The sequence below is a fragment of the Mobula hypostoma genome, chromosome 3, assembly GCF_963921235.1.
Source record: "Mobula hypostoma chromosome 3, sMobHyp1.1, whole genome shotgun sequence".
Taxonomy (NCBI): Eukaryota; Metazoa; Chordata; class Chondrichthyes; order Myliobatiformes; family Myliobatidae; genus Mobula; species Mobula hypostoma.
The window spans coordinates 169,201,018-169,224,750 of NC_086099.1; the positions used below are offsets into that span (position 1 = coordinate 169,201,018).

General features: G+C 41.9%; 1 protein-coding gene across 1 annotated transcript in view; it reads left to right on the forward strand.

Moving 5' to 3' along the window:
* kcnh8 (potassium voltage-gated channel, subfamily H (eag-related), member 8) overlaps nucleotides 1–23,733 on the forward strand; it is a 460,036-nt gene that overhangs the window by 284,315 nt on the left and 151,988 nt on the right. Inside the window, exon 6 of the mRNA XM_063042495.1 lies at nucleotides 11,848–12,005. Coding sequence (XP_062898565.1) covers nucleotides 11,848–12,005 — 158 coding nt within the window. The remainder of the gene's footprint in view (nucleotides 1–11,847; nucleotides 12,006–23,733) is intronic.

A 23,733-nucleotide genomic window follows, 5' to 3' on the forward strand; every position in this document is an offset into this window, starting at 1 on the left:
TGATAGGCAAAAGGGGATACGAGAGGATCATGGGACAGGAGGTCCTGGAAGAAAGACAAGTGGGGGGGGTGTGACCCAGAGGATGGGCAAGAGGTATATTCAGAGGGACAGAGGGAGAAAAAGGAGAGTGAGAGAAAGAATGTGTGCATAAAAATGAGTAACAGATGGGGTACGAGGGGGAGGTGGGGCCTTAGCGGAAGTTAGAGAAGTCGATGTTCATGCCATCAGGTTGGAGGCTACCCAGACGGAATATAAGGTGTTGTTCCTCCAACCTGAGTGTGGCTTCATCTTTACAGTAGAGGAGGCCGTGGATAGACACGTCAGAATGGGAATGGGATGTGGAATTAAAATGTGTGGCCACTGGGAGATCCTGCTTTCTCTGGCGGACAGAGCGTAGATGTTCAGCAAAGCGGTCTCCCAGTCTGCGTCGGGTCTCACCAATATATAAAAGGCCACATCAGGAGCACCGGACGCAGTATATCACCCCAGTGGACTCACAGGTGAAGTGATGACCTGGAAGGACTGTTTGGGGCCCTGAATGGTGGTAAGGGAGGAAGTGTAAGGGCATGTGTAGCACTTGTTCCACTTACACGGATAAGTGCCAGGAGGGAGATCAGTGGGGAGGGATGGGGGGGATGAATGGACAAGGGAGTTGTGTAGGGAGCGATCCCTGCGGAATGCAGAGAGAGGTGGGGCGGGAAAGATGTGCTTAGTGGTGGGATCCCGTTGGAGGTGGCGGAAGTTACGGAGAATAATATGTTGGACCCGGAGGCTGGTGGGGTGGTAGGTGAGGACCAGGGGAACCCTATTCCTAGTGGGGTGGTGGGAGGATGGAGTGAGAGCAGATGTACGTGAGATGGGGGAGATACGTTTAAGAGCAGATTTGATAGTGGAGGAAGGGAAGCCCCTTTCTTTAAAAAAGGAAGACATCTCCCTCGTCCTAGAATGAAAAGCCTCATCCTGAGAGCAGATGCGGCGGAGACGGAGGAATTGCGAGAAGGGGATGGCGTTTTTGCAAGAGACAGGGTGAGAAGAGGAATAGTCCAGATAGCTGTGAGAGTCAGTAGGCTTATAGTAGACATCAGTGGATAAGCTGTTTCCAGAGACAGAGACAGAAAGATCTAGAAAGGGGAGGGAGGTGTCGGAAATGGACCAGGTAAACTGGGGAAGGATGTAGCCCGAGAATGACACTGGGTGTTTGTGGAACTTGCATTTCTCTAGCTTGGTATAAAGGTTATTCTCGAGGAGCCATCTGAGAAACCTCCAGAAATGCTGGACATGTTCCTGGTGAGAGCAGGAATAGATAAGAATGCCATCCAAATGCACAAAAAAAAATCTGATTCAACATCCCAGAGCACCATATTGACCAGGACCGGAAAAGTATCAGGAGTGTTGGCCAGACCAAATGGCATCATGAGGTACTCATTGGCCAGTGGATGTGATGAATACTGTTTTCCACTCATCCCATTCCTGAACCTGAACCAAACTGTAAGCATTTTGCAGATCTATCCTCAAGAATATTGTTGCTCCTTGGAGATGTTCAAATGCAGAGGTAAGCAGGGGAAGTTTCATACGGACGTGGCTAGGAATGGACCCAAGTGCAAGACACAGACACTGAAGGACTAGGGACAGGACTAGATACAGGGTGAGAGCAAGGACATGGACACAAAAACTGGGAACCTGGAACAGGACTGGACAAGAGAGCTAGGAGCCTGGGCTTGGACTCCGAGCCAGAGACTGGACAAGGACCCAGTACCTGGGTCTTTCCTCTGGCTCGGACCCCAGAGCTAGGCAAGGATGAGGCTTGGCAGGCAAGCAGGATGAGGCTGGAGTCTTCAGGCTTGAGGCTAGAGGCGAGGCTTGGCAGGAGGCTGGAGTCTTCAGTCTTGAGGCTAGAGGCGAGGTTTGGCAGGAGGCAGGAGGCTGGAGTCTTCAGGCTTGAGGCTAAAGGATAGAGACTTGAGGTGAGGCTTGGCAGGAGACAGGAGGCTGAGTCTTCAGGCTTGAGGCTAGAGGCGAGGCTTGGCAGGAGGCTGGAGTCTTCAGTCTTGAGGCTAGAGGCGAGGTTTGGCAGGAGGCAGGAGGCTGGAGTCTTCAGGCTTGAGGCTAGAGGATAGAGACTTGAGGTGAGGCTTGGCAGGAGACAGGAGGCTGGAGTCTTCAGGCTTGAGGCTAGAGGCTAGAGACCTGAGGTGAGGCTTGGCAGGAGGCTGGAGTCTTCAGGCTTGAGGCTTGGCAGGAGGCTGGAGTCTTCAGGCTTGAGGCTAGGCAGGAGATTGGAGTCTTCAGGATTGAGGCTAGGCAGGAGGCTGGAGTCTTCAGGCTTGAGGCTAGGCAGGCTCCTCCTGGGCAGGGCGCAGTACTCCTGGGCAGGACGCGAATCACCACCCGACAGAGGCAAGGGGACAGGAAGGGACAGAATCAACCGCAGGTAACAGCAATACTCCCTGGCTTACCTGACTGAGGCAAGGGACGGGAAGGGACAGAACCAACCATAGGTAATGGCAAGACGGCCTGGCTTACCCGACGGAGGAAGGGACAGGAAGGGAGCTAGGTACGGGGTGGCTCCAGGACAAGACAGCAAGACAAGGCAAGGCTTCAGGCAATGCAAGGCAAGACAGAACTTCAGGCGAGGTGAGAGTTACTGGCAAGACAAGGCAGGGCTTCAGGCATTGCAAGGCGAAACGAGAACTTCAGGCAAGGTGAGAGTTACCGGCAAGACAAGGCAGGGCTTCAGGCGAGGAAACAGAAGGCAGAGGAAGGGATACAAGGAGTAAGGACAAGAGCAATCCAGCAGCCACGTCCTGGTCTCTGAAGGTATTTATGAAGCCAGCCCCAACGAGCATCAGCTGACTCAATTAGAGCTCAACAAGAACAGAAACAGGGTAGACAGGAAAACCAAGAGCAAGGGTCGATGGACCAGAATACGGACTTTACGGACCGGATCATGACAGGATGAGGGTAGCAGTTCTTCTCTGTGACATTGCTGAGGGGCTAATAATCAATGAAGCGATAGAGCTTGCCATCCTTCTTGCTCACAGAAAAGGAAGCCCACCCCTGCTGGTGAGATAAATGGACGGATAAATCCTAAGGCCAATGCTTCCTTGATGTATTCTTCAATGGCCTCCATTTCAAAATGAGAGAGGAAAAAGCCAGCTCTGAGGAGGATTGGAGCTCAATGGTGCAGTGTAGTGGCTAGTGTGGAGGCTGGGAGGTGGCTTTCTTCTTACTGAAGACCTCAAGAAGGTCAGCATATTCAACTGAAACATCAAACAGGAGTTGGCTCCAGAGGGGATACGCTGGCAGGGGCTTGAGCTGGATCCAGACAGGTAGAAAAAAATGCCAGTCCCCACTGTTGGAGTGCCTTTGGGGACCAATCGATCCATGGGTCGTGTCGAGAGAGTAAGGGAAGGTCAAGCACCAGTGGCAGTTCAGGTGAATCAATAAGATAGAAGGAAATCTGTTCCCAATGGTTGCACTCTAGCACATGATGGAAGGGTATCATAGAAAGGTAGATCTTGGCTGACCAAGATCCAGAGCTTTGATATAGAAACATAGAAACCTATAGCACAATACAGGCCCTTTGGCCCACAAAGCTGTGCTGAACATGTCCTTACCTTAGAAATTACTTAGGGTTACCTATAGCCCTCTATTTTTCTAAGCTCCATGTACCTATCTGGGAGTGTCTTAAAAGTCCCTATCGTATCCACCTCCACCACTGCCGCTGGCAGCCCATTCCACGCATTCACCACTCTCCTTCAGTATTCACTACGGAAAAGGATCTTGGCGATTGTAGGGATGACTTACGGTGGACTGAAAAGCTTGAGCATGTAGATATTAAGGAAGAGGATGTGCTGGAGCTTTTGGAAAGCATCAAGTTGGATGAGTCACCGGGAATGAACGAGATGTACCCCAGGCTACTGTGGGAGGCGAGGGAGGAGATTGCTGAGCCTCTGGCAATGATCTTTGCATCATCAATGAGGGCGGGAGAGGTTCCGGAGGATTAGAGGGTTGCGGATGTTCAAAAAAGGGAGTAGAGATAGCCCAAGAAATTATAGACCAGATATCTATATTCTGTCTTGGTTGTTGGGCGGGAACTCCCTACCTTAGGGCCTAAGCGAAATCCATGAGGTTTCCAGCTGCCCCAGTATCATTAAATGCAAGAAGCTCATGAAGTGCTGATCACTCCCATTCCTCCTGAGATACTATAGGTGCAACGCCACCCCCAGCTGCAAGTAATCCTCTGTGGATCGTATACTGGGTGATGAGAGAGAGGTGAAGATAAGTGGTGATCTGATGAGGAGGAGACTCAGGGCATTCTCTCTCTGTGCCAGTCAGCTACCTGTTGGTCAACTCCAATGGCCAGATCATCTGGTCATCCAGGTTGTCCTGTTCATCATGCACTGCGATCTCCTGCTGGATCTCTGTGCTCAGCCCACACTGGAAAGCAATGATGAGAGATCTCTTGTTCCATCCCATCTCATTCGCAAGAGTGCAGAACCTAACTGCGTGGCATCTCACTGACCCTTTCCCTTGGCACAGGTCCAGGAGTCAGTGGGCAGCCTCCTCACCCGTACTGAAGGTCAAACGCTGTCTCGAACTTGACTACAAATTGCTGGAAATACTGGGCTACAGGAGAAACTTGCTCTCGTAGGGTGTTGAACAGGCTGAGTGGGGGTTTGTCTCAGAGATTCAACATGGAAGCCAGTTTATGTGCATCATTTCTGGGCTTGTAAAGTCTTCTCACACCGGGTAATAAAGTTCCTGCAGCTGTTGGAATCACTGAAGTATCTGCCTGGTGGACAAATGCTTGGTTCATGTCCAGAAAAAGACTAGAGAATCGGGGCATTAGTGGCTGAGGCTGATGAAACTGCTATAGGATGGGAATGTATCAGAGCTGAAAGTGAGGCTGTCCTGACAGAGAGCTGCTGAACAGCGGCAGTGAGAGCAGTAATGGCTGCCACCTGATTCTGACTGTCGGTTGTGAGTTGCTGAACTGTTGTTGCGAGTGCTGAAACAGGTTCTTCCAGCTTAGTCTGGACTTGCTTCTCTCAGAGAAGTTGTTGATTGTGGCACTTAATTCTGCCTACCCAGCCTCCACTGACTTTAACTTCTCCCCTATCTGACCAACAAAGTTCAGGGCCAATTTAAGCTCTTCGCTCTCTGCTGGGTCCATTTTGATTGGTCAAGTCTTGCTGACAGGAGGCCAGCGATGGCCCAAGTGCAGAGGGAGAGATACAGATGTGGAATGAACTCTTTACTGAGTTTTAATAAGAACTGTACAGAACAAATAATAAACAAGAGGACAACAAGGCCGATAACTATAAACTCTCAAACTAAAAACTAAAGCTGTCACTGCCGCTCAGAAACAGTAACTTAATGCTACCTTGATACCGCTTCTTTACAGCATCTATCTAAATCATCAATCTTCTTTTCCGGAACGTGAACTAAGGTAAGCAGGGAACATTGTTGTCATTATTCTTCAGTCAAGATTTGAATGGAATGTAAAGAAGGGAGTTAAATACAATTACAAAGAACCTCCAATTGACTGGAATGTGTGCACTCTCACGTGCATCATTGGCGACTACTTCCAGCTGCCTATCTGCAAGAGTGTCCAGTCTCCACGGCAATGTCCGCGGTTGTGACACCATTCCTGAGAACTGTCCTTAAGCTTATTTCTCCATGAGTCAGAATTTCCTATCGTTTCCTATAGTTACCCATTTCACGATATACACTCTATATACCCTTTCTATAATTTGTTTATTTCATCGAATATTCACCCTAACAATTCCACAGTTGAACAAATGTAATATATACAGTACAGTATTGAGTTATTAATGAATATCACAGATTATGTTATTGTTTTATTACTAACTTGAAAAATCTATAGGAGAATTTGAGTAAAGTCCAATTTCTGTACATTAGGTTATCTGTAACCTGGGGATTCCCTGTACCAGTGAATGTTATACCTATCTCAGGGCATCTTTCGGTTTATTGGTAGTTTCACAGAATAATTGATGCAACACTCACAACACGCTGGAGGAACTCAGCAGGTCGGGCAGCATCCATGGAAACCATCAGTCAACGTTTCTGGCCGGAACCCTTCATCAGGACTGAAACGACTGATCGTTTCCATGGATGCTGCCCGACCTGCTGAGTTCCTCCAGCGTGTTGTGAGTGTTGCTTTGACCCCAGCATCTGTAGAGTAGATGTCCTGACGAAGGGTCTTGGCCCGAAACGTCGACTGTACTTCTCCCTAGAGATGCTGCCTGGCCTGCTGCATTCACCAGCAACTTTGATGTGTGTGGCTTGAATTTCCAGCATCTGCAGATTTCCTCGCATCTGCAGAGTATTTTGTGTTTACAGAATAATTGATATTTGTTACAGTGTGTGTCCCTGGGTATGTGCCCACTTTTCTTTCCAAAATTACACTTCATTCAGAATATATACTATGAACACTTCTGGCTTTTCTCCACATTCACTGCATCAACAATTCAATATAGTTTGTTATGATGCATCAGTAACACTCAAATGTCCTTTTTTAAATAATTCATCCAGGAAGCATTTGATAGACTGCTAATGGAGCCTAGTTCCACTGTACTCAGCAGCAGTCAGACCTGAGAATGTAGTCTGCCCTCACAAGGCCTCTGCAGCTGCTGAAGCAAGCTTCAGTATGTCCCAAAATGAGCTTATATTTATCACTACTTCCAAACAGTTGGGTTTTCTTTTTGGATTTATTTTCATTTTCTAACAGGTCATTTTACAACTTACCCTTCATAGCTCATGCAAATGATTTGATATTAATAGCTCAATGGCAGAAAGAAACAATATACAGGTGAAACTTTATTTAAAAATAACAAACATCAAAACTCTTAATGTATTTTCAAAATTTCTATTCCATCACTAATTTCAGGTTGCTTAATCATGCTCCCAAGAATGTAAAATTTGGAACTACTTTCTATGATGGTTATGCCCTGCCCATAAGAGAAGGTGGTGCAAAACTAGATTCAGCAGCGGTGGAATGTTGTCAAATTTGCTAAATTCAATGAATGAGGATACATTCAGGGTCAATTGGTGATTCAACTGTTGGAACATAATCCTATCAAAACAAATTTTGGTGATGTATTTTTACAGGGGGACTGCATGAAAGGACAATTAAGCTAGTCAAATATTTAAACAGTTTGTTATATTCAGTTTAGTTTTGCTTTGAGTTGCTTAAGGCCAAGATGTATTATATGAATCAGCTTATCAGATTAGCCAAATGAGCAGTGAGGTTATATTTCTTTTGATAAATCCTAACGTTTTCACTGTATGGAGGTTGAGGCCTGGAGCAATCAAAATGCTGCTGTCATTAATAAAAATAATTGCACAATTAAATATACTAAAGAAAAATCCAGGCATATTTTAACTAATTTGCATTTTTGTAATGCATCCCTAAATCTTAACTTCAAAGAAAATTTATGGAAGTTGTTTCAAGAAAAAGTGAGTATTTGACAATTAAATGTTTTAGCAAAAACATTTGCTTCAGTCTTGGAAATGGCTTGATGTTTGCAGATTTTAAAACTCTGTAAACTTCTCAGTGAATAACAGAGCTGTCAGTTACAAAGCTAACGAGCATGCTGAGAAACCATTTTGTAGTATTGAATATTGGAGATTAATGTTTGATACCAAATAAATATTGTCAGGGTTCTTTATTAAATCCTTCATGCTCCAGTGAAGTATAAGACTATTTAATATTATGTCTAGTTAATATCATTGGTTGATTGTATTTGAAGTCAATATGTTTTAAGGAAACAGAATTTTTTTTTAATGAACAAATTGGGGAACCACGGTTCCTGGCACCAACCTCTCTTACCTAACACTAATATCCAAATTAGTTAAAGTAATCTTTCAGGGACTTATGTTGAAATACAACATTAGCTCGCGCAACCTTACTTCACATACCAATATGATTGCTCATTAGTTACTTAGTGCCACTTGCTCAGAACCAAGCATTTTCATCATTTAGAGGCAATATGCAATCAAACTCAGCAAACAAGACAGCAGAATAAAAAAAAATCAAGAATCCGTTAGAGATAAAATTTCTACCAAGTGACCCAAAGATATTGAACTTGTTCTTCTAAACACAATGGCTTCACCCTTCAGTGATAAATTTACTTGAAGTGAATTAATAAAATCGCACTTAGTTAACAATCAAGGAATTTTGTTAATGCAAAACTTTTAAGACAATTTTCAAAACTGCTGAGTTGCACTGGTTCATGAAATAATTTACATTTCACATTATGCTAAACAATTCAAGCAGAAATTTGAACCACCACTGCAGAACACAGAAAATTTTCTGCAGTTTTCTGATTTCCCCCAAAGCAATAATTTGTTCTGCACTGGTATACTGTTACAATATTTTGTTAGAGTCATAGAGACATACAGCAAAGAAACAGGCCCTTTGGCCCACCCCATACGTACTAGCCATTAAGTTGCCTTTTGTGTCCATTGATTGCTGAGGAAACAAAGCAAGTCAAGCTAGTGGTTGATTTTGGTTCCTGTTTATTTCTATCACTGTCATATTTTCAATGTAAAAGGTATGTGCTTTATGGATGCTTTTCTGAGTCAATGTTAGTAGCGAGCTACCTTGCTTGTTAAGAACACCTGCTTGCCCAATATATTCTGGTGTACATTGACACCAACTGAGTTAGCAAACTACCAGAGCAGAGACAAAATATACATGGAACTATATGTTCTGGTATACTGCTGCTAGGAATATAAAGGTTTGAGGTACCAGACCCATGAATTTTGCCATTAAATATAATAATAATGGTCATATAAAACTCTTTAGAAATCCAAATGCAGAAAATGCTGGGACAGCTCAGCAGATCAGAGCGTGACCATAGAGAGAGAAGCAAGGTTAACGTTTTGTATAGATGTCCAATTTGGTTGAAATTTCCTGGAGTTTCTATTTCTATTATTTAAAAACAAAAGTTATCGTGCTTAATAAGTTTCAGTTGTTCTCCATACACCATATCCCTTTTATCATATCCCTTAACGTCAGTCATAGAGCCTTACAGATCAGAAATAAAGTCTTTGCCCATGCTGGCCTTTTTGTCCAACTACACTAATCCCATTTACCCACATCAGCACAGTATTCTTCTATGCCACATCTGTTTAAGTGTCTACTTAAATCTCTCTTAAAACTCATAATTGTATCTGATACATTTGGAACTGAGTTCTAGATATCATCCACTCTCTGTGCTAAAAGAAAGCTATCCCTTATAAAGCTCCTCCCTTTCACCTTAAATCTTTACTCTTGTGTTTTTCATACACATGCTAGAGTGGGAAATTGATATTTTTTTCTTTCCTAAAGTACCCATGAACAAATGTTCATGTTCAAACCCATGAACACCTCAAAACCATCTGCCACAAGTGGAACTTCCCAGGAGTCAAACATTTTAATTCCCATTCCCATTCCTGTTTCAACATGTCAGTCCATGGCCTCCTCTTGTGTCAAGGTGAGCTCACCTTCAGGTGGAGGAGCAACACCTCATATTCCGTCTGTGTAGCCTCCAACCTGATAGCATGAATATTACTATCTCCTTCCAGTTAAAAAAAAAAATTCCACCCCACCTCCTTCTGCTATTCCCCTCTCTGACTTTTTACCTCTTCTCACTGTCCTATCACTTTCCCCTCAGACCCCTCCTTCCTTCCTATCAGATTCTTGACCTTTACCACACACCTGGCTTTACCTATCACCTTCCAGATAGCATCCTTCCCCTCCCACCCCCCAACCTTTTTATTCTGGCATCTTCCTTCCAAGCCCTGAAGAAGGGTCTCAGCCCGAAATGTTGTCTGTTTATTCATTTCCATAGATGCTGCCTGACCTGCTGAGCTCCTTCAGCATTTTATGTTTGTTCATCTGGGGTTTCCGCATCAGAAGACTCTCTTGTGTTTATCATTAATCAGTAAATTATCTTTGTAGCTAATCTCTTCCCGTACACCAGCTCAGACAGATAGAAGCAGCTTCAGCATGTTTGCTAGAGAAACAATGTTTATAAATTGATGGCCGTTTATCAGAACCAAAAGATGACAGATGTGATTATTCATGGAAACAAGGGAACTGAGAAGTCTTTAGTCATGAATAACAGTTTGGCACAGATTAGATAGGCTGAAGGGCTATCAACAAATTAGAAAATCGCTGGCTTGAAATGTTAACTGGTTTTCTCTCTTCATAGACACTACCTGAATTCCTGAGTATTTCCAGCATTTCTTGCTTCTGTTTCAGATTTGCAGCATCCTGTTCTTTTTTTTTTGTTTTTTAGTAATAGGTTAAAAAAAAGGTCAAGTATTAGAGAAACAAAAGTTATGTTAAAGAGTTGAGTAAATGGTTACAGAGTACAGCAGAATAAACAAGAGGAATGTCAAAATGAGACTAAATGGAGAAAGTTTCATTTGACTCAGGAATGCAGTGAAAATAAGACATCCTATGAGGACTGTAGGCTGTTTGGGCACAATCACCCTCTGCATCAACTCATTATTTTCCATATTCATTGCCTCTGCAGCAGCCAACCTCTTTTCACAACAATTTTTCAGAAATTGGAATGACAATTCAGACACAGAAGTTCTGTTGTGCATAGAAGAGAATGTTTAAAACCAAAGCCGTTTTTGTGAATGGCTTCAAGCTCCTTGATTCTACTAACTGAACAACGTTCTAATATATAATCATGAGGGAGACCATAACACTTTCAAAGGCTGTTTGTGGGAAATAGAGACAAATATTTGTGATTAGATAAACAGGAGACACAACTTTTAAAATAACACTGCTACCATTCCAAAATGGCAATGAATGAAAAATGTGGCCACTGCTCCTGAACATCCATTAAAACTTCTTTAGTTTTGCCTTTTACAGCCTTTTAGCGAAATACACATAAACAGTATGTGTGTGTGTGTGTATACATATAATAGGTAACTATATAAAAATACAAACAAGCATAAGGAAGTTAAACTACAAAGAAAATAACGTTATAGAGTTCAATCCAACAACACTATAATAGTAAATCTATTGTATTCCATTTTCAAAATATGTATTCATTGGTTGAGGACAAACTTCTGCCTCAGAAGATAAGGTAATGAAATATATGAGAGTACCTTGTTTTCATGGCAAGTCACATTGCTTCTTCTATGATGGCTAGTTCACAATACTACTTACTCAATCCATAAAATTTGCTCACAGCGTCAGCACCTAAACAGTGTTCCATAAATATTGCCAAATTAAAGTATTAAAGGCATCCGTTAGTCTTGCGAGACCATGGATCTGCACACTTTCCAGGGCGTAGGCCTGGGCAAGATTGTATGGAAGACCGTCAGTTGCCCATGCTGCAAGTCTCCCCTGTCCACGACACCGACGTTGTCCAAGGGAAGGGCGAGGGAAGGGCAAGGGCCGATACAGCTTGGCACCGGTGTCATTGCAGAGCACTGTGTGGTTAAATGCCTTGCTCAAGGATACAACATGCTGCCTCGGTTGGGGATCGAACTCATGACCTTCAGATCGCTAGTCCAGTGCCTTAACCACTTGGCCACATGCTTATTCCTACATTAATTAAACTTGAGATTACAGTGTGCAGTTAATCCATTTCAATACAAGTAACAAAACTGAGTTAAAATTTTAAAATATAGAACTAACATTCAAAGCAATGAATGATTTTAGTTTTTTTTTAAAATATAGAATTAACATTAGCATTTTGTTTACAGAGATGGTAAGAAAATTCTCAGAAATTTTAATTTGACTTTCATGTAGTTCTATTAGAACAGTATGTAGTACATCTGCTAACTGGATTTTAAACTGTTCTATTACAACAGATATTGTTTTGAATTTTCGAACAACATATGTCAGCAAGTCTGGTCAAGTTATATTTGAAGCTCGATGTATATGTATTCATTACGTAACAACATGGTTTATCATCGATTTAGTTGCTGCACTTCCTTTTGATCTTCTCTATGCTTTCAACGTGAATGTGGTAAGTACTCGATTTTTAACTTTGCATTGTTTTTGTTCGTTGTTTTGTGAATGAGTTTCTCTCTCATTCTGGCCTTCAATGCAGTCCTTAGCTCTCCTTAAGCCTTAGGTCTCAAACTCAGATGAATGTAAGTTTTAAAACTTTTTTCACTGCTGGAAATTTTGTTAAGCATAATCCATGTTGTGTTATTTGAAACTTACTTTATTTCACAATATTTTTGATATTAGCACATAATTCCTGATTGTATCCCTATGATTCTTAAAATGAAATTTGTACTTTTCTGTAAAATCCCATTTGCAAAGTAAAAGAGGTTATTATTAAGTATTGTATAGAATGCAATATAAAAAAATGTTCATCCCATTAAAGCCCTTCTATTTGGTTTTATGTAATTTATACTTTTAAATTCACCAAAATGTAACTAGGCACAATCCTTTCGAATTGTCAAAAATCCCTCCTTAATCCCAAGTATAATACAGAAAAAATCAGGCTATCAATTGGACATAATAATTTCAGCCCTTTTACACCAGAGAGGAGAGAAATATTTCTATTGTCAAAAAGTTCTGTAAATACCAGGTTCTCAGAATCTGAAGTTTATTGATTTCCATTTTGATTGTCAGGCATAGAAGGAGAAATACTTTAATTCATAATGAGGCAAAGAGCATTTGAAATTGCTTTATTAATCTTTGGAACTTGAATGTCTCAGGGTCATCCCAACTTGCCCTTGAGACTGTGGTGAACCACCTGCTGGAACCATTGATATCTTTCAGTAAAGGTATCCCCAAAGCATTATCACAGATACATTTCTGGACTTAATCCACAATGACAATGAATGAATGATAATATGTGACTTAGAGAGAAAACTGTAAATGGTGGTAATCCCATGCATCTCCTGTCCTTGCCTTTAATGGGTTTGAGTTAATCGGTTTGAGAGGTGGTGTCAGAGTACCCCTGATGAGTCACTATGGTCCATTATGTATTATCATCCTGATGATACATACTATAGCCAATATTCGTCAGTGGTTGAAGGAATGAATAGCTAGGATGATTGATGGGGTATCTATGAAACCAATTACTTTTCCCTGGATGGTTGATCTCCTTAAGAGTTCTTGATTCTGCATTCATCCATGTAAGTATAAAGTATTCAAGAAGAAAATCTTGCAGATATCAATTGTTCTAATAGTATTCTGCAATAGTCTTCCTCCATTGCTGCTGCTGTTTCAAAAATCTAATGTTATATATCCTTCATCAACTTTTAGAATTCCTTTGCATGATTCAGTTTTTTTTTTGTTCCTTATTCCAGGTTCTGCTGTCTCATATGTCTTTATGAGTCTTCTTAGAGATTAACCATGTTGCTAAATGAGTTAGATCAGTGGTCCCCAACGTCCGGGCCGCGGAACAAACCGCTCCGCAAAGTACGTAGGGGTGCAGCGGTAGCCGGGACGCACCCAGCACATCTTTAAGAAAAAAGCCGAAATAAACAAGCTAATTAATTAGGTGCTGCCCAGCACATAAATGTTGGCCCAGATCAGAGGCAATTTTTTGCATTGCCTCTGATCTAGGCCGACATTTACGTGTCGGACGGCACCTAATTAATTAGCTTGTTTATTTCGGCTTTTTCATTAAAGATGTGCTGGGTGTGTCCCAGCTACCGTTGCACCCCCTGCATGCTTCGCGGATCAGTATTGGTCTGCGGCCCAGAGGTTGAGGACCACTGAGTTTGATAACTCTTTTCCATGGATGTGTTCAACACTAAATACTATCAGTAAAAAATGAGAAGAATGTGTATTGGAATTGAAAGATCAGCTAATCCATGCTTATTGAATTTTTAAATTCAGGATCTCTATCAGTTCTGTTGAAATGACTTTCAACTTAGACTGCTGCAACAGGACTCTCGGTATTATTATTAACTCAGTAGAAGTCACATCATGAGAAATTTGTGTCCTGTTTGATTAAATTTGGAATCCTTGAATATGTGAAACTTCAATGGCTCAGGGTTCTGCAGGAAAATCAAGTCTGGCTGATGTCCAAGTGGCTGTGCTGACTCTTTATTAACAATTTCTAAATTCATTACTCCAAACGTCAGGTTTTCAGACTCCATCTGTGGTCTGGCCTATGTTAGTCACCACTCTAACATGGCTTGAATAATTGTCTTATTTCACAAAATAATTTCTTTGTTAGTAGCTTTCAAAAGGCATCCTTCTACCTATGATTAGAAATAGATTTATTTATGAATTGAACCCTTTAGTATTTTTCTGAGACACTTGCATGTCAACGAAGACTTTGCAGTAGTCAGAATGTGATATAATACATGCTTTCAGACATTAATGTGCACGCAAAACTGAGCAAGCATATCTTATGTCACTGCTTTCCAAAGACGAGTTACAGCAGTGAGTTACTGGCCCATTTAGGTATGGTAGCAAGACGCTTGGAAAATATTAATGCTTCATCTCCATACTTGTATAGATCACATTATTCAATAATAACCCCTTTCACTTTGCTGATGGGATCTTACATACAAGTACAACTTGCAAGTAATAATACTTGCTGTTCGCAATTTTCTCAGGTATAAACACAGTCACTGGGAAACAACCAACAGCTATTAAGATTGGGCGGCTTGTGCTTTCACAAAACTATGATTTTTTTTTTGCAGTGAAATCCTGGGAATGATTCACAATGCAGGCTCAGTGCATCAGGCAAATCTACAGGTGTCTACAGTGAGGGAAGAGTCAAAAATCTTGTGGCAATGTTTCGGCAGTAGTCAAAAGAAGGAGAAGTCTTCGTTACCGCCACAAGAACCATTATATTAGAATGCTTATCTACTTTGTAGTCTTTCTGGACTCCAATGCAACTCCCTTCAGATTTGGAGAGAAATATTTTAAGCTCACCACCGCTCATACCTCTTCTAAAATTCACATTAAGGTCTCAAAAACCCTTCAGAGCCTGACCCGAACATTTAAAAACAGCATCCTTTCACTGTTTGTATGCCTGTCCTCTGCTGAGAGGGAGAGCTAAAGGTCAGTCTGGTGGAAGTATCTGCTGTTTCAGAATTAAGGCAGCATTTTTAAAATGTGGGTAAGACTGATGTATACAATGCAGATTATCTCAAATGTCATAGACCTCATCTATCCCATACTTGAATTCACCTATATTTGGTTTTCTCTTAGTCCTGAAAGAAAGAAACAAGTTCATAGCGGGTGTTATTTAGGTGGTGTGAATGTCATGGGTGGATGGCTTATGCACATTGTGAGTTTTGAGCATATGGCTGGTGGGAATGCATAATGTGTGAGATGAACAAGAAACATGTATTTGCTGGTTATGAGTCTTAGGTGATAGAGATTGTTGGTAAATGTCAAAGTGACATTTATTGTCATATGTACAAGTACATGTTTGCTAAGGCACATAACATCAGATAAGTAGCATCCACCAGTTAATTAAATATGAATTTTGCACATCTTTTTACAAGAATGAAATGAGGAGTAAGATTTTGGGAAACTAGTTAAATCTCAGGGACAAAAAATACCGTAGGTACATGCGATATTTAAAGATGCACGCAGGGACCTTGAGCACCGGCGTGAGGTCATTGAATTTTCTGTGGCAGAATATCCAACTGCTTGAGATTCGACTTTTGTTTGGCACAAGTTTCTATGTTTGTTTTTCTCATCTGCCTCTTGTTGGCTTATGTCTGGAAAGTTATGTGGTCCATGCCAATTCAAGTCATCTCTAGCTTGTCCATGTTACTCCTGACCAAAGATTTCACAGCAGCATTTGTAAATTATGGCGTTGGCTTCCCCCTGATGTGCCTTCTTCAATGATTCTCAAGCCCATTTTCCTTCCAGCCAAGGCTAGCATGTGCTGCTGCCATAATATTCTCCTCAACAGAGTGCAGGAGAGCTTTAGATAGTTTGCTGTTCAAAATATAATGCCTGTCTGCAACCAGAATGGATGTTGATCTCTGTCTGATAGAGAGCATGAAGTTGTCATTCCTGCCTGCAATATAGTCAACCAACATGGTTAATAGTGCTTTCTAATCACTGAATTAGTTTTGGGGAACTATAAAGTTCAAGTGTTAACTATTAGGACCTGTTCAGGCTTTAAAGGAGAAACTTCACATAAAAACTTCGGACATGCAAAATTACAAAATACATCCAAGAGGAAAATACAGTGAATTCCGGAAATCTGGAATGAAATAAAAAATGCTGGGAGCACCAGCACCTGTACCAGGGCAGAGAGAAAAAGAGTGAACATGTTGAATTCATGACCTCTCACCTAAACTGGGAAAAGTCGGTATGATGGGGAGAAAGCAGAAAACAGAGAGAGGAAGAAAACGAAAGATCTAGAATGTGGGAATTGAATTACAGTGCCTATAAAAAGTATTCACTCCCCCCCCAACCCCAGTAGTTTTCATGCTTTATTGTTTTACAACATTGAATCATAGTGGATTTAATTCGGCTTTTTTGACACTGATCAACAGAAAAAAACTTGTGTCAAAGAGAAAACAGATCTCTACAAAGTGATCTAAATTAATTACAAATATAAAATACAAAATAATTGATTGCATAAGCATTCACCCCCTTTAATATGTCACACCAAACCATCACTGGTGCAGCCAATTGGTTTCAGAAGCCACATAATTAGTTAAATGGAGATCTGCTTTTTGAGACCTGTGTACAGTCAAGGCGTTTCAATTGATAGTAGTAAATATATGCTTGCATCTGAAAGGTCCAGCTGCTGGTAAGTCAGTATCCTGGTAAAAACTACACCATGAAGGCAAAAGAACAATCCAAGCATCTGGGTGAAAAGGTTATTCAAAAGAACAAGTCAGGAGATGGATACAAGAAAATTTCCAAGTCACTGAATATCCCTTGGAGTACAGTTAAGTCAATCATCAAGAAATAGAAAGAATAGAAAAAGTCATTTTTTTTTAAACACTGCTCGGGGAGAAGGGTCTGCACCGCGCAGGCGTGTGACATAGCGCGCCAAGGTTTAAAAAGAGAAATTTTCAATGGTTATTGTTTCAGTCGAAGCAAGCAGCTGAGAAGAAGGGAGTGAAGAAATCAGGTAGAAAAAGTCGTTTTTTTTTTAAAAACTGCTCGGGGAGAAGGGTCTGCACTGCGCAGGCGCGTGACATAGCGCACCAAGGTTTAAAAAGAGAAATTTTCAATGGTTATTGTTTCAGTCGAAGCAAGCAGCTGAGAAGAAGGGAGTGAAGAAATCAGGTAGAAAAAGTCGTTTTTTTTTTAAAAACTGCTCGGGGAGAAGGGTCTGCACTGCGCAGGCGCGTGACATAGCGCACCAAGGTTTAAAAGCAGGCCACCATATACAGCGGCCATCGTCGGAGTGGACTGAGTCAGAGTGGGACGGCTTTGGCAGAACAGGCTTCAGCAAGAACAGGCAGAGGCCAGGGTAGGTTCTGGTAAGTTTTTTGTTCAGATTGTTTAGAATAGAGAGAATGCCAGGCAGGATGTTGGAATGCTCCTCTTGCAGGATGTGGGAAGTCAGGGAGCCCTCCGGTGTCCCTGACAACGACACCTGCAAGAAGTGCATCCAGCTGCAGCTCCTAACAAACCGCGTTAGGGAACTGGAGCAGGAGCTGGATGACCTGCGGATCACTCGGGAGAATGAGGAGATTATAGATCGTAGCTACAGGGAGGTAGTTACGCCAAAGGAGCAGAGGACAGGAAATTGGGTCACTGTCAGGCGAGGGAAGAGGAAAGGGCAGGCAGAGCAGGGTTCCCCTGTGGCCATTCCGCTCAACAACAAGTATACCACATTGGATACTGTTGAGGGGGTGACTTACCTGGGACAATCTGCAGTAGCCGGATCTCTGGCACTGAGTCTGGCTCTGCAGTGCAGATGGGAGGGTGGAAAAAGAGGGGAGCGGTAGTGATAGGGGACTCGATAGTTAGAGGTACAGATAGGAGGTTCTGTGGTTGTGACAGAGAATCCAGGATGGTTTGTTGCCTCCCGGGTGCCAGGGTCAAGGATGTCTCTGATCGCTTGCATGACATTCTGAAGTGGGAGGGTGATCAGCCAGATGTCATGGTGCACATCGGTACCAATGACATAGCAAGAAAGAGTGAGGAGGTCCTGGAGAGTGAGTATAGAGAGCTTGGTAGGAAGTTGAAAAGCAGGACCTCGAGGGTGGTAATCTCAGGATTGCTACCTGTGCTACATGCCAGTGAAGGTAGGAATAGGATGCTCTGGAGGATGAACAAGTGGCTGAGGAACTGGCGTAGGGGGCAGGGTTTCAGATTTCAGGATCATTGGGACCTCTTCTGGGGCAGGTAGGACTTGTACAAGAGAGACGGGTTACACTTGAACTACAGGGGGACCAATATCCTTTCAGGGAGGTTTGTTAGTGCTGTTGGGGAGGATTTAAACTAGATTTGCAGGGGGATGGGAACCAGAGTGCCAGAGCTGACAGTGTGGCTGGGGTGAAAATAAATGATGTTAAAAGTTCAAGCAAATCCGCTAATAGAAAGGTTGTGAGTGGTGGTAAAAATCTTCTGAGGTGTATATATTTCAATGCTAGGAGTATTGCGGGGAAGGCGGATGAGTTGAGGGCGTGGATTGACACGTGGAATTATGACGTTATAGCAATTAGTGAAACTTGGCAACAGGAGGGGCAGGACTGGCAGCTTAATATTCCAGGGTTCCGATGTTTCAGATGTGATCGAGGCAGAGGAATGAAAGGTGGGGGAGTACATTGCTTGTTAGGGAAAATATTACAGCAGTGCTCAGGCAGGACAGATTAGAGGGCTTGTTTACTGAGTCCTTATGGGTGGAGCTGAGAAACAGGAAAGGTATGGCCACATTAGTGGGGTTGTATTACAGACCACCCAATAGTCAACGAGAATTGGAAGAGCAAATCTGCAGAGAGATAGCAGGCAACTGCAGGAAACATAAAGTTGTGGTGGTAGGGGATTTTAATTTTCCATATATTGATTAGGACTCCCATACTGTTAGGGGTCTAGATGGTTTAGAGTTTGTAAAATGTGTTCAGGAAAGTTTTCTAAATCAGTATATAGAGGGGCCAACTAGAGGGGATGCAATATTGGATCTCCTGTTAGGAAACGAATTAGGGCAAGTGACGGAAGTCTGTATAGGGGAGCACTTTGGTTCCAGTGATCATAACACCATTAGTTTCAACTTGATCATGGACAAGGATAGATCTGGTTGAGGTTCTGAACTGGAAGAAGGCCAAATTTGAAGAAATGAGAAAGGATCTAAAAAGCGTGGATTGGGACAGGTTGTTCTCAGGTAAAGATGTGATCAGTATGTGGGAAGCCTTCAAAGGAGAAATTATGAGAGTGCAGAGTTTGTACGTTCCTGTCAGAATTGAAGGCAAAGTGAATAGGAAGAAGGAACCTTGGTTCTCAAGGGATATTGCAACTCTGATAAAGAAGAAGATGGAGTTGTATGACATGTATAGGAAACGGGGAGTAAATAAGGTGCTTGAGGAGTATAAGAAGTGCAAGAAAATACTTAAGAAAGAAATCAGGAGGGCTAAAAGAAGATATGAGGTTGCCTTGGCAGTCAAAGTGAAGGATAATCCAAAGAGCTTTTACAGGTATATTAAGAGCAAAAGGATTGTAAGGGATAAAATTGGTCCTCTTGAAGATCAGAGTGGTCGGCTATGTGCAGAACTAAAGGAAATGGGGGAGATCTTAAATAGGTTTTTTTGCGTCTGTATTTACTAAGGAAACTGGAATGAAGTCTATGGAATTAAGGGAAACAAATAGTGAGATCATGGAAATTGTACAGATTGAAAAGGAGGAGGTACTTGCTGTCTTGAGGAAAATTAAAGTGGATAAATCCCCGGGACCTGACAGAGTGTTCCCTCGGACCTTGAAGGAGACTAGTGTTGAAATTGCAGGGGCCCTGGCAGAAATATTTAAAATGTCGCTGTCTACAGGTGAGGTGCCGGAGGATTGGAGAGTGGCTCATGTTGTTCCGTTGTTTAAAAATGGATCAAAAAGTAATCCGGGAAATTATAGGCCGGTAAATTTAACGTCGGTAGTAGGTAAGTTATTGGAGGGAGTACTAAGAGACAGAATCTACAAGCATTTGGATAGACAGGGACTTATTAGGGAGAGTCAACATGGCTTTGTGCGTGGTAGGTCATGTTTGACCAATCTATTGGAGTTTTTCGAGGAGGTTACCAGGAAAGTGGATGAAGGGAAGACAGTGGCTATTGTCTACGTGGACTTCAGTAAGGCCTTTGACAGGGTCCCGCATGGGAGGGTAGTTAGGAAAATTCAGTTGCTAGGTATACATAGAAAGGTGGTAAATTGGATTAGACATTGGCTCAATGCAAGAAGGCAAAGAGTGGTAGTAGAGAATTGCTTCTCCGAGTGGAGGCCTATGACTAGTGGTGTGCCACAGGGATCAGTGCTGGGTCCATTGTTATTTATCATCTATATCAATGATCTGGATGATAATGTGGTAAATTGGATCAGCAAATTTGCTGATGATACAAAGATTGGAGGTGTAGTAGACAGTGAGGAAGGTTTTCAGAGCCTGCAGAGGGACTTGGACCAGCTGGAAAAATGGGCTAAAAAATGGCAGATGGAGTTTAATACAGACAAGTGTGAGGTACTGCACGTTGGAAGGACAAACCAAGGTAGAACATACAGGGTTAATAGTAAGGCACTGAGGAGTGCAGTGGAACAGAGGGATCTGGGAATACAGATACAAAATTCCCTAAAAGTGGCGTCACAGGTAGATAGGGTCGTAAAGAGAACTTTTGGTACATTGGCCTTTATTAATCAAAGTATTGAGTATAAGAGCTGGAATGTTATGATGAGGTTGTATAAGGCATTGGTGAGGCCGAATCTGGAGTATTGTGTTCAGTTTTGGTCACCAAATTACAGGAAGGATATAAATAAGGTTGAAAGAGTGCAGAGAAGGTTTATAAGGATGTTGCCAGGACTTGAGAAACTCAGTTACAGAGAAAGGTTGAATAGGTTAGGACCTTATTCCCTGGAGCATAAAAGAATGAGGGGAGATTTGATAGAGGTATACAAAATTAGGATGGGTATAGATAGAGTGAATGCAAGGAGGCTTTTTCCACTGAGGCAAGGGGAGAAAAAAACCAGAGGACATGGGTTAAGGGTGAGGGGGAAAAAGTTTAAAGGGAACATTAGCGGGGGGCTTCTTCACACAGAGAGTGGTGGGAGTATGGAATGAGCTGCCAGACGAGGTGGTAAATGCGGGTTCTTTTTTAACATTTAAGAATAAATTGGACAGATACATGGATGAGAGGTGTATGGAGGGATATGGTCCATGTGCAGGTCAGTGGGACTAGGCAGAAAATGGTTCAGCACAGCCAAGAAGGGCCAAAAGGCCTGTTTCTGTGCTGTAGTTTTTCTATGTTTTCTATGGTTTTCTAATATAGCACAGCTGTAAATTGCCTACAGCAGGCCATCCTCAAAAACTGAGTGACCGTGCAAGAAGGTGACTAATAAGGAAGGCTACCAACAGATATATGACAACTCTGGAGTTACAAGCTTCAGTGGCTGAGATGGGAGACTGTGCATACAAGAACTGTGGTCCAGGTGCTTCACCAGTTGCAGTGTTATGGGAGAGTAACAAAAAGAAAGCCACTGTTGAAAAAAACTCACATGAAATCTTGGCTAGAGTTTGCCAGAAGGCATGTGAGAAACTCTGACATCAGCTGGAAAAAGGTTCTGTGGTTTGATGAAACCAAAATTGAGCTTTTTAGTCATCACACTAAACGTTATGTAAGCCAAACACTGCACACCATCAGAAACACACCATCCCTACCATGAAGCATGATGGTAGCTGCATCATGCTGTGGGGATGCTTCAGTGTAGCAGGTGCTGGTAGGCTTGTGAACATAGAGGGTGAAATCAATGCAGCAAATACAAGGAAATCCTGGAGGAAATCCTGATGCAGTCTGTTAAAGAACTGTGATCTGGGAAAAGATTTGTTTTCCAGCAAGGCAATGACCCTAAGCATTCCACCAAAGCTTCACAGGAATGGCTTAAAAACAACAAAGTTAATGTCCTGGAGTGGCCAAGTAAAAGTCCAAACCTCAATCCAACTGAGAATTTTTGGCTGGACTTGAAAAGGGCTGTTCACTCATGATCCCCATGCAATCTGACAGAGCTTGAGCAGTTTTTTAAAGAAGAATGGGGAAAATTTGCAGTGTTCAGATGTGCCAAGCTGATAGCAACCTATGTACACAGACTCAAGGCTGTAATTGCTGCCAAAGGTGCATCTACTAAATACTGACTTGAAGGGGGTGAGAAATTATGCAATCAATTATATTGTGATTAGTAATTGTAATAAATTTAGACCAATTTGTAGAAATTTATTTTCACTTTGACACAAAGAAGTCTATTCTGTTGATCAGCGTCAAGAAGTTCAAATTAAATTCACTGTGACTCAATATAAAACAATAAAGCATGAACACTTCTAAAGGGGGTGAATACTTTTTTATAGGCACTGTAAATGGCAAAGATGATACTCCAAGTCAATAGGATTGGACAAAAAGAAAAAAGACTGGCCCTAGAGGAGGTGCAAATGGGAACAGCAGTACTGCCATCAGAAATGGTTGAACTCTGTGTTGAATTGCCAAATTTGTCAATGAGCTTCCATTCTCTGTGCTTACATTGACCTTTGTTGGTCACTGGAGGTAAGATATTGGGGGTGATCCAAGTGGAAGTAAGTATTAAAGTTTGAGGTGGCTAAAAGTTCAAGGTCATGCTTGGAGACAGAAGAAAGATATTTTACAAAGCAGTCAACAATGTGTGTTTTGTCTCTGGTTACAAGCAATATATCAAGTTCAAATAAGTACAACAAATTCACTGTTTCTTCTGATTTAACATTAAATTTTTGAGCTGTTTTACTCGGACTAGAAGTTAATGGTCAATCATTAAAGGGTTTGATATGATGAGAGATTCTGATGGAAGTTGTTAACTTGGTAAATGCCATTAATTTAATATCACTTTTTTAATGGTTGGGGAAGGAGATTAAACTTAGAGTTGTTGAGATATAGAATACTTTGCCCAAAAAGTATGATGAAAGTGACTTGTGATTTGAGACAAAATGCTTTTGTTTGGAAGCATGATAATTTATGTTTCAGAAAGAGTTTTCAGAATATACTATTTCCTTTTCATACTTTCAATATTGGTTTTGTTTCACTTTTATTATTAACTTAAATAATATTTGTTCTTGATTGCTGATATTATTGATTTTATATATAAATGTGACCAAACCTCAGTAACAAATGCTTATCAACTGAACTTTTCTTAAAGGGACATCTGAATTCTCAATACCTGTCGTTCATTTAATTTCTTCATAAGTATGAGGAAAATATTTCTGCGTGTTGATATCATTTGCTGCTGAGTTCTGAACTACTCTATTTTTGCTGCATGGTGTGAGCAAGTAGGTTCAAAGGTGCAATGGTTCATTTATTATCAAAGTATGCAACTCTGAAACTCTTCTCTGGGTAGCCAAGAAAGCAAGAAAGAAAAAAAAAAGAAAGGCAGCATGATCATCAACCCCAAAATCCCCCCCCCCCAACACACACACAAAAGCGGAACAGGCACATCAACCCCTAAATCCCTCCTCTCACACCAAAAAAAGGACAAAATATCAACCCCCAAATCCGACCCTCCACACAAAAAAAGAGAAAGATCAGGCGAAAACCACAGACTCCAAAAAAAACTATATGAACAAAGAGAGTCTATAGTCCATGTCC